This window comes from Haliotis rufescens, unplaced genomic scaffold (assembly GCF_023055435.1).
Source record: "Haliotis rufescens isolate VD_foot unplaced genomic scaffold, xgHalRufe1.0.p SCAF_6, whole genome shotgun sequence".
Lineage (NCBI taxonomy): Eukaryota > Metazoa > Mollusca > Gastropoda > Lepetellida > Haliotidae > Haliotis > Haliotis rufescens.
The window spans coordinates 22067873-22080265 of record NW_025964334.1 but is presented as its reverse complement, the minus strand read 5'-3'; the positions used below and the strand labels follow the sequence as shown (position 1 = coordinate 22080265).

The 12393-nt window shown below is 39.7% G+C and overlaps 2 protein-coding genes across 2 annotated transcripts in view; one reads left to right on the top strand and one right to left on the bottom strand.

The window, feature by feature from the left end:
• The window catches only part of LOC124150784 (potassium voltage-gated channel protein Shaker-like), a 126991-nt gene extending 120320 nt beyond the window's left edge, over positions 1-6671 (bottom strand). Inside the window, exon 1 of the mRNA XM_046522855.2 lies at positions 6463-6671. Within this exon, the coding sequence (XP_046378811.1) occupies positions 6463-6486 (24 nt within the window). The 5' untranslated portion in view covers positions 6487-6671. The remainder of the gene's footprint in view (positions 1-6462) is intronic.
• Positions 1-12393, top strand: part of LOC124150785 (U1 small nuclear ribonucleoprotein 70 kDa-like) — a 118342-nt gene that overhangs the window by 37347 nt on the left and 68602 nt on the right. The window lies entirely within an intron of this gene.

Here is a 12393-nt window from a genome sequence, read left to right as displayed (position 1 = left end):
GGACTATTCCATTGTTTTATGACTAAGAAATCTTCAAAATCTTCATGTTTTAACCATACTCTTGTTGTTTGGCAATGAATATCTAAGAAGGCACAACGTAATACAGACCTTAGTGGTCATATTTGCTGTCTTGGTAAAGAGAGTTTCATTTTACTTCTTCAAGCAACATATGGTTAAAATCTTCCCGATCGTAACCTTACGAATGAAGCCTGTTTTATATTTAGTCCTCTGTGTGTGGAATACCAATAAATATTGGAAAGAATAATTTAAGGGCTAAAACAAATACAAGCATGATTTTCAATGCCTGGGTAAATTGATAACAATCCATAAAGTGAAAACAATGGTTATCAATAAGTGTAGGTAAAAAGTTAATGGCACCCAATAACTCATATGATCTCATGAGCCTTCCCCTTAGCCTATGTAAGTATAGCTCTCACAGTTTAATACTGATTTATGCCCTTTCCCTATGCCATAAAGCTACTGTGAAAATGAACACTTGCAGCATTGAGTGATTATCTGCAGGGACTCCCCAAAGGGAAGCACTGTTCAGCTAATCAGAACATGGTCAAGCTGTGGCTCAACAGGTGCCCTTTCCGGGATCCTAGTATTAATGGCTTGATGTGGAGATGGTCAATATCTGGTGACCACTGAGGCCAGGTTTCTTGGTCAGTGTTTAGTGAGACTTCATTTAATGACTATCAGCAAAATAATCAGTGGTCTCAGTAGGGCCACTTGTGTATCTGTTGTGAGGGTCATTGACACCAAGAGAGTTTCCTCACTGAATGTACAGCTTGCTGGGCAAGGAGCAGTCTTGACCAGATGCTGCCCATGTGTCAGTCAGCACCAAGAACAGTTAGCAGTGAGGAGCTGTGATGAAATAACTGTATCAAGTAGACAGCTTGTTAGATACGACAGATTCTGCTTCAGACCCGGTAGAATAGGTCTTCAGCAACCCATGCTTGCCGTAAAAGGTGACTATGCTTGTCGTAAAAGGCGACTAACGGGATCGGGTGGTCAGGCTCGCTTACTTGGTTGATGCATGTCATCGGTCCCAATTGCGTGGATCGATGTTCATGATGTAAATCACTGGATTGTCTGGTCCAGACTCGATTATGTTACAGACCGCCATCATATAGCTGGAATACTGCTGAGTGCAACGTTAAACAACTAACAAGACGAGAGATTCTGCTTCATCTCAGTATGTTGCTGCTACTGCTGCTGCTTCATCTGTGATGCTGTCACACGATGTACACATAACACAAAAGTACAGTAGAAGAATTAAGCACAAGTCCAAAGCCGAGTCCAGTAAGACCCTCTGGCTTGTAAGATTAGAAGAGGAAGAACACATTGGTTTTGTTCAGTAAATAGCAAATTCTACCACTAATAATAATAAAAAGACCAAAAAGGATTTGTCTGGTAAATACAAGTCGAATGTATTCTTGAATTTACATGGGCAAAAGGTACAAACTCATCTTCACGTAAGGGTGAAAAGTCTACCGATAATGATGCTGTTAAATGAAGGCTTTGACATTTTGACATAGTCCCCTTGTCAGAGCCAAGTTGCTAATGTGCCCTAAGAGATTTTAACCTATGAAGACGAGATGCTATAACTGGTGCTGTGAAACATCTCATGTTTACTGATATCATTAATTCAGGAGATAACAAAACAAAGTACCTCATTTCTACTAAATGTTCCACAGTTAAACTAAACAATGATTTATTTTTGAAAATGTTTTTGTTAATTGGGTTTTAGCACAATTGCTGTTATCAGGTGTTGAGGGATTCCAAATGTTAAGTAACTGGTAATTGCTGTACTATCAGGTTGTGAGGCCTGCCTGTACTGTCAGTGCCATGATGTATACAAGCAATAGGGGTAGGCTCTGTGTAATGAGGTTTATGGTGCTCTTTCAGATTTGAATTCTCAGTTGACCTGGCTGATTGCAACACATTTGTAATTATTCCGATAAATGTTCCCAGTAACTTCCCACTTCACAAGGCTGTTAGGTGCATCTGTCCCATAAGGGCTATTTGCCACACAGTTGCACAAACAGAGAGCTTTCTATACAGCCTTGGTCCACGTTTCTGTTTCATCAGCATACTAGTCAGTTCTTTTATGAATACATCAATCATGGACAGCATCACATTATCGTTAGAAGATATTACTCAGGAGTTGGTATTCAATTAAGTTTGTTTGAGGTCTTGAGATGACCCCCCAAGGACTTTAGGAGACAGTAGTCATTGTGATTGGTGGAAGCTGTGGATGGAATAATAACTAAGAAATATTTGCACATATCAATCAATCACTGCAAAATACACTGAAGTCTTGACAAGCTAATTAACATATGTGGTGTCAATATCAGTCAAAACTTCACTTATTTGAGTCTCTTGATATTATGATGTGTTTAAGAAACACTTGACTATCTTGGAAATAGAACCGTATAAGCTTCAGGAGTTGTCAGTTTATCAGGATTAGTGTATGTAGACACTATCCAGTGGCAGGATCGATCAGTATCGCATAGTAATATAAGTGGACCTTATTTGGAAATGGCGTGGAATTTCTGGGACATATCACTTGGTACCAACTTAACAGTAGTGGGTATTGTGCCAGATAGTGGGTATTGTGCCAGAACAGGTCATTGTGACCTTGACCATCGCCTACTTGGGTTTACACATTGAAATCGTGGCAGGTTTTGTTATGTTGACATGATTCAAAGTGTGTGTTGGGTCACTGTCAGCATCCCTGTCAGATCATGGCATGCATCTTCCAGTTGTGTCTCCTTGATTAGAAATGCATGCACCGATGTTCGGCAACCCACTGTACATGGCCCTTGTTCCTGATTGTGTGCAGGCTGAATTAATTTGAGGTAGAACAAAAACCAGCCTCAACTATTTGCAAAATGCATTACTTCTACACACGATTTTGATGTAGGAGTTCCTGCCTTGGATGATAAGAGGACGGACATACAGACTCGCTGCTAGATGTTGCCATTGAAAGAATGGACTAACTTAAGAAAGTGACGTTTCTACATTTTGGATGCTGACAGTGATGCCAATAGAGCACAACTGATTGTAGTGTATCAGATGACAGTCTTTGCACCATTAGCATTCCAGCAGGCTGTGTTGACAATAATTGCAATGAATTAACCGGAATGTAACAGTGCCTCTTAGCAATGGGAAGTGAAGAGGCCAAGGTCAAGAAGTGATAAAATATGGGAGTCAGATTTCAATCCTGAACTATTCCTATTTTCACATTCACTTGTTAATATTTTATTGTTTGAAAAGATATGCTATCTGTTTAATTAGCATTAGAAGTTGAGTAAGAAAACTTCTGGTTTATTGCATATAGCGACATTTCGATGTAGATTCTGACATGTTATCATGCTGGAGTGACAACCACCAAGTGATGAGAGGTAAATATGCATGACATGTTGTGATCGGCAGCAGATTAACATGGACAACAACAGGTAATAGATAACAAGTAGCATACAGATAATCAGATGAAAAGGATATGGTTTACATATCGGCTGATGACTGATTTTTTTATTTCCTTGAAATGTCTGATGACATTTCCACCTATTGTTAACTATTGTCTAACTGAAAGTGAGACAGTGGGAAAAGGATACAATTCATCACTTTCAAAAGAAGACTAAAAAATTCATACATTAGTGTGACCATTGTTTGAAATAATTTTTTAACCAAACAAGACAGTCAGACAGGCAGAGGAAAATTTCATGCAGCCCAACAGAAAAGTTAACAGCCATGGGCAGGCGGGCATGTGGGCAGGTTGGCAGACAGTTATTTTTTACACTGAGCGTGACCTATATCCTAGTAACATAAATCATGTATAGGGACTCTGCATTTACTTTAGTACACCAGTACCTTTGTTACTGAATTGTCCAGGTTTTTGTGAAACCATCATGAATTATATATTGAACTATTTAGATTCACTTCTGAAGCTGTGATGTAGATTGTCTCCCAGCAGCCCAGATGATAAGTCTCTCTGTTTGATGTATATTGTGTGTGTTGTTTCATCCGATAACTGCACCAATAAGTACCCAGCTGTAGCACTGAGCACTTGATTAAAGGGGAACTTTAGTTTTGAATTATTGGCTTGTTCAAAGTATGTGAATTTTGAAAATTGGATGATACACTGAACAAGAAAAAGTTCAAGGTACATGAATATTTCAATTATTTGGGAGTAGTTTTATTTTGATATTTGTATAAAATTGTGTGCTCAGACTTAAAAAAAGATAGTCAAGTTCCCGAACGTTATTTGTTTAGTATATATCATTATGTGCCTTTTCGGTTTCTCTGCCATTGCACAAAATTTGTTGAATCATTCAGTGTGAAGAATCTTGTGAACTGATTCCTTCTGTCAACCAAATGAATAAGTATGTTTCTGAATCCACTTGTTTGACAAGCATTTGACAGGGGTTTTTTTTCCCCAGCACACGGTTTGCAGGGGAAAACAATGAAACAATTGAAACAACTTTTGAATTATTCAGTGTACATTGATTCGTTTCTACACATTGTTGTCAATCCATTTTACAATTATTGTCATTGTTGAGAAGTGAACTGTCGGTGATAGATTTCATAATGAGAACAGCAGTGTAGACGTCTTAGAGCACTACTGGGATGTTGGACAGAACAAGGATTGGGAATTTGCTTCCCTGGAGAGATTTTTACTTTTGACTCCTGATCCACTTGTCAGTTTACTTGTCCTAGCTGGTTGTCAAGGGAATGGCATGAATAACCTGTCCAAGTCAGATGGCAGCGCTATCATCCACTGACTGATTTGTATCAAACTGAAGGAGACAGTGGTCCTGTAAGTGTCAAAATAGGGTAAAACTCTTTTGAATATTTTGACAGATATGGAAAAACATAATCCTTGAAAGCTTAAGCACAAAGTTTCGTGTTGAAAATTCACGAGAAAAATGTTTAATGTGGAGAATATTCACCTCTTTTGGTGCTAAAAATGAAGTTGTTAATACTCAATTGGACACTGATCGTTTGTTTAACAAATGGGGATGTTAATATTCCATGGGACTCATTTCACGTTTAATGTTTAAATCAGTGTTGAAAGTGTATCCCATATAAACGTGTATGTATGTGCTATTAATTAGACATGTGCTGCCAGTAGGTTCCACCTGTCAAGATACGGGTTAGAATAGGTCTTCAGCAACCCATGCTTGTTGTAGGAGGCGACTAATGGGATTGTGTGGTCAGGCTCAGTGAATTGGTTGATGCATGTCATCGTATCCCAACTGCGTAGATCGATGCTCATGATGTCAGTCACTGGATTGTCTAGTACAGAGTAAATTATTTACAGACCGCCATGCTATAGTGAGAGTATTACTGAATGTGGTGTTGTCACATACCACATATACTAACCCGGGCCCTGTGTGTGTACTCATTCAGGGACATGACCACCCCTGGCTATTCCTGTACCACAAATGGCACATATAATTATGCTGAAGAGAATGTGTGACATAGCCCTATTATACATTACTATTGGAGGCCAAAGTCAAACACTACCAACAATTAAGCAAACCCATGAACACTCTTGACTGATGTGATGAATCAGAATATGTATACTGTTACACTTGTTACCAAAATTGTTCCTGTCATAAATGACATTTGGCGTCAGATCTAAGTATAAATATATATCTGATTATCCTGTTTTGTCTTGAAGGTTACTCGACGCCATCAAATTTGGATTGCTATATATTTTTATGTTCAGAATTCAGTGTGAAAGTCAATGACTGACCCTAGGACACCCCCCTTGTCAACTCTTCTTTCTCCCCCCACCCCCAATTATGAAGACTGTATTTGATATGTTGTTGCAACATTGTGTTTTCTCTAACCCATTGAAATTTACTTGTTAGGCCTTTGTTATTTTTTGCTTTACAAGACTGATAAGACACACACCTGAAATTAGGCCAACATTTTTGTCAACCAATTAATAGTAAATAGAAAGCCTTTATATGTCAATTAATTGTCAGTAAGAACATGTTAACATGGCATTCAGATAAGGAAGCTGTTGAAGGTAACTTGGAGCATGGTGTCAGTATTGGTTGTCACAGAATGGCAGCTACATGTTCAGCAGGGTTTTATCACTGTTTTATCACAGTTTTATCACAGTTTTATCACAGTTTTATCACTGAAGAATGAATCATTCACAGAATGCATTTCAAGATATAATTGGTTGGAATACTTCCATATATTGGCCTGCCAAATAAATCACTTGGTACTGTCACTGATTGGTAGATTTTACAAATAATACCATTGTATTCATGGGAGACATTTGTAAGGAAGTTTGAATTTGTAAGAAGTGTGTCGATGTTTCTGCGCAGTGTACATATCTAGGACAAGACGGCACTTGCTCTCAGACTGAGACATGATCCTGCTATCGTGTGTAGGAGACACTGACTTTTTTGGTGGAGGATATTCCAATATTCTTACCTCTCGGTTCACGATACGGAACATGGCAGTGGTTGTCGGAAGCTATGAAGACACCGGAATCGGACATTCAGGAAAGTGACCACTTCCTGTTCACCATAACGTATCATGACATTTTGCCACTCATCCCATGGTAAGAAGTCCACTGTCAGCCACTCACAGGAGGCACAGCACAAAACACAAGTGTGTAGCCTCTCTTCCTCACAGACATATGAGTATCAACATCCAGTACAAACAGTACTCCACTACTAGCTTACTCAAGCTGGGAATTAATCAGTTACAGCCAGGACGCAGAACAGTACGAGTCGTAACTGCTACATGGAGCATACAGATGCAGCAGGGCACAACTGCCAGTACATGTTGGTATCCCATGTCAGTTCTCCATTTACCAAGGAATGTCCTCCAACTTTTCCTGGCCTGTCACATACTGCATTGATGCTGGAGTTGCTTCCATATTAACAGTGGAACCTGCACGCTTCAACTGTACGGTTTACTCAGCCACGACCTGCCCGTCAGCTGATAGCCCTGACAGAACTGTGTCACTAATAATTAATAAACAGTGGCAGGGTAAAGAATGGCACAATCAACAAGCCATTGCTGTAATGAACAGATCAAGGTTTCGAGCAGAAGGCCGGTGAAAAGTTACTGGAGACAGTGAGTAGGTGCTGGAGACGATATGTTGCCCCTTCTGTCTCAGACCAGATGTGATTCTTGGCAACAGGTCCTCCTCCTTGACTTCGTCACACCTCAGTTTGTGTTACGCTTTCAATCACTATTATCATCTCCAGAAACCCTGCACATTTTGTGTGAATATACCATTGGGAGATATGACGTGTTATGCAATAGCTAGTTCTAAATTGCAGCCATCCCAAGAAAACTTGGCTGCAGTCATGATTCTGGAACTGATGAAACAAGTGATCTGCATTAATGAAGTAAATGGACAATGATGTCTCCTGGGTGTTTTAGTCAATCACATTTTGAAAGTTCCTGATGTGGAGAATGTTCATCGTGTGTCAGGTTGAAATAGTGATGAGGTCTGTTGACGTTTAGTCAAAAATAGCAACATCCTGCAGGATAAATCATGTGTGTCCTGTTGGTTTCCAGTAGTTGACTTCAGTGGAATTTTAATAAGGTAATGATACATGCCAGTGTACAACATTTAATAATTTATCTAACTCGGTATACACCCATGAGGGAATCAATCCTCTTGCTTTTGCGAAGGCTTTTCATATCAGAGTATTTGAACAACATTTCATGATCTGCTGTGAATTTTTTTTATTGTGAAATCGATTTTTGAACGGGGTATTTTACCAGAGCCTATATATCATTGCTGTTTGAGAATTGTGAATTATTTATCCATAACTTGACAGGTGCTTGGTAGGACAATTGTTCATTTTCTTCTTAATCATCGGTTTCATTTTCAAGTTGTACTTCATACAATATGGATATGTGTTGAATCGTTATTCTTGATAATGTAGTGGTCATAAAATTTTCATGTCCCGTAATGGGATTCAAACCAAGGACCTTATGAACAAAGGTTGGATGCCTTGTCCACATGACCAAAGAGGTTGACACCGTCAGCAAGCTGACAAGGGAAGGATGTCATCTGTGGAATGACTCCACGCCCTGCTGCCATAAGATGTGTGGTCCTAGGCACAAGGCATTGCTGTGAAGAGTTGCAACCCGTTAGTGTGCCAGGATCTGCTGATCATGTGTTCAAATCACAGATTTGTCACAATTTGGATTCTTGACCTCCACCACTTTACCCAAGTTTTTGGTTTCTGTCATTGTACTGTACCAAATGCTGTTCTTTTTGTGCAAATGGACGCTGTCATGATTTTGTCATTTCTTGTCAGACCAACAGTGCATGTAGAACTAATGCCTGTTTCTGTCGGTTCCTACACCAGTTATATCATTTAACCTGTCTTCACATATGAATTAGACTATGGTCGATGTACTCAGAAGCCCCTACAAAATTGATCAGAAGAAGCAACTACTGGAATCAAATGGCCTATTCTGTGCAGCTAAATACATTTAATGAACAAGTTCCTCCAATTGTTTCCATATCTTCCAAAATCGTCCGTTATGAATGATAATTTCCTCTCATTTATTGTGAAATGATTATTGAATCATGTGTCTGTTATATAATGCCTCCTAAGCATTATGACATTTATTGGCCGCACGTTATCGTGCAGTAGCGTAACTTGTGGTGAGCCCTTTGTACCCTTCCAGTGAATTTGTGTACCTGCCCATCCATCAACCAATTCAACCATCAAGCAACCATCTCTTCCCACCCATCAAGCAACCATCTCTTCCCACCCATCAAGCAACCATCTCTTCCCACCCATCAAGCAACACCTACCCACCCATAAACAAGTCAACCAACTTGCCCCACATAACCCGACTCATCCACCCATAAACCGACTCACCCACCCATAAACCGATTCACCCACCCGTCAAACAACTCACATACCCATCAATCCTGTTTTTCACTGTCTTGCTGCAATGCCATCTGTGAGCTCATAGCATGTGTGTGAAACAACATTTATTCACCCACTGCTGTTCGCTTTCTGAACCCAACCTTATATTTCCAGTCCTTAACATGCCTGTGATGGGTCTGTTGCCAGTACCAAAGTTAGTTCATGTTCCTTTGTGATCCGATGGTGGCTCTTTTTGCCAGAGCTCCATTCAAAGAATTCTCAATCGGACATTTTGTACCCATCTCTTGAGACCTACAGCGGGTACCCAGGTATTTTCGGGTAATGGGGGTTTGGGTACCTGGATAGTAAATTTGGACTTGTCCCAGCCCTACAGTAGAACACACCAAATCCCATGCTACAGAACTGTATACTGCCTAGTAAGGAAGTGTCCTGTGAGAATTCAAGGGCAGGACAGTTTCCCTGTGACCCCAAAGCAGCTGCAGTGTGGATTGGCTAACAGCATGACTACCGAGTATGGACAGTACACTCATCAAGCCATATCCCAACGGCGACTTACTTTGCTTGGAGCATGACTGTTCTGTGATCTAAGGTGCCACAATTGGATTGGAAGAGTTATGTCCCTTTGCCTTGCTAGAATCACTGAAAAAGGATAACTAGATTTTCTGGTCCATCACCTGATTGTCTGGTTTGTTTACATGCGGCCACATGGCCGGCCTACTGCTGTCCAGCGTCAGTTACATTTTTAAGCAAATTGTCTGAGTGGCACGGAACTAAGTCTTTCTGTGAGCATCCCCCCCCCCCCCCCCCCCCCCCCCCCCCTCCCCGAACATACATGAGGTGACAGTGATTAAAAGAGACACTGCTCCATCATGTGGTGGCCAGGTTGAGGTGTTGTATTCTGTGCATTCTAAACCAAGACATTTTCTCTGTCAGTTCTCTGTGAGTAGGTGACTAATGATTATGACTTTATTACCTTTATTTCATCCTGCCCTACAATCCCAGGCATTTCACACCTTGCTATCAGTTGGACTACAGCAGAGATATTGCTGAATGTAGTGTGAAGGCCCATTCAATCATATGCTCTGAGGACTTTGTGTTAATTGACTTAACAAGACATGTCAGTTTTTTATATTTTTATGTAAAGTACCCGATATCCCTCAGGCTGTGAATGACCCAACAGATTGGGAAACCCATTCCTTTTTAATTCCCAGTGGATACCAGAAGTGTTTTGTTTTTTATGTCAGTTACAAGTGATTTGACCTTGTCTGAAGAATTTCCCAAATTTGTTTGATTCCTTGTCAGAACCCTAACGTTTTATTTTTAGGCATTTTTACCTGTCTTGCTATAATTCCAAATATGGTATGGTGTCAGTTTATTACAAACCAGGATATTCATCAGTGAAGATACATGTGTGGCACACAGCTGTACAGTTAATACAGAAAACACACGAGTCCAATAGTACAATTAGTAAGGACTAGTGGCATTCCCTTGTTGACCACCACTTTCACAATTAGGCAGATGCAAATTCTATAACAGATTAATTTTTTGAATTAGTAAATATCACAATTTATTTTACCCTGAAATATAACCCATTTGCTAATTTATTTGAATTAGAGTAGATGGCATTCACATATGCTGTTTCTGTTAGACCAATTAAGTATATCAGATTTGGATTGTGGATGAAGTTTTTCTGCTCATATATGTATCATTATTGCCCCCGTTATAGTTACACACTCACATGGAAGAAGATTCCATTAACAGCATTGCTGGGGATGTTCCTGTCAGTGTAATAGAAGTTTCATTGACATTAAACAGGATCCGAATTTGGAAAACTGAAATCCGTTATTAGAAAGAGGACAGACATCAAATATCTAAGCTTTTCAGCATTATTCACATATTCTGATGTCATTCAGACTGTGAGCCATTGATTCCATGGCATTATTTACATTCTTAAAAGCCCTAATATGTTTCGAAGCTGGGGCTCTCTGAAATATCATCCAAGTTAACACGTTGAATGCATGCGTATACAAGTCACGTATTGAATTGGATTTCACTTCCAGATTGGGTTTGGATATTATTGATATGCAGCAGGGATGAGGATAGTTCCTCCCAAGCACTAGATGTCAATAGTTGTAAATCATCAGCCATTTTGAGTGATCGTTTCATTGCTTCTTTATGAGTTGTTTTATTTACTAAGCAAAAGAATTGATTTGGACTAATATCCCCTTCAAACACTTTATGCTCTGCCATGTTGTTGAGACCTCTGAAATTGCTCTGCTTGGCATTTTATAGGCAGTTAAGTCATTTGGAGTATTGGGTTGTTTATTCCACTTCAAGGCCAATGGGTTTGGGTTGACACCCCGACATATGTATGAAGGAATATAATGAAATGTATGAATGGTGCTGGACTCATCTGCCATCTTGTTCATCAACCCAGCCGTTACCATTCTTTCTCAGGAGCATAAATATCATTTTAGGAGGTGTTTGCTTTCATAACTTCTGTTTTGAGTGAGCTCACAGCGGATAATTGTTATTCCACAAGCTGTACCATTTTGGACCTCAAGCATGGATGACTTCTTAAAGAGATGATCACAACTGTGAAAAGTGATATAGAGTTAGTGTAGTCCGTTCATGAGGTGGCCAAGTCGTCTAAGACCCTGCAAATTGCTGTGCAGAACTCCATCCCTTAGGCATGCCAGAAACCTAAGGGTTTCAATCCAAAAGGTTTGACTCCCAAAGGTTTGAATCCCAAATTTGACCCCATTTGCAGCGTTAGAAATTGGCACTGGTCCTGCAGTCCTTGACAAACTGCCCAGTAGGTATCATTACAGGACAAGTTGAAATTTGCCATTTTTAAGTTTTTTACTATATGTTATCATTATAAGGACCAGTGGACAAAAAATGTTAGTTTCTACCGCTGCCATTTCTCTTTTCATGTGCCCCATTCCCTTACCAAAGGTATAAATGACTAAAATTTTCATTGTTTGGGCTTTCCTCCCACATCAGGCTGACTGGTGACACAAGTTATTTGGGCACATTGAAATAACAATATTCCTGTGGAGTGGAGTGACAGGCTGAACAAGCAAAACCCTACATATACTGAACAAACAAGTTAGGGATCATGATATTTGTGGAGATATTTTGTTGTTGTGAAGACTGAGCACACAATTTCACTTTTCACACAAATATATTTCATGATCCCGAATATATTTTGTTCAGAAAAAGTTCTGAGAACGGGTATTCATTTTTTGTATGGAGAGTCCACTGGATCAAGTGTTGCTGTTAATTCATTTTTTGATCAAGTTCAAAGAAGGTCATTATTGAGTATGACGGAAGGTCATAGAATAGTGGGGACTGAAGTGACATTGCTTTATGGAGAAGTTTGATTATGTTGCTACCTATTGCACCTGGAGGAAAGTGAGAGACACATCTACTCAAAGGTTAATGGGGTTTTCAATGTTCAATGTTGGCAAAATTAAAATTGATGTGTATC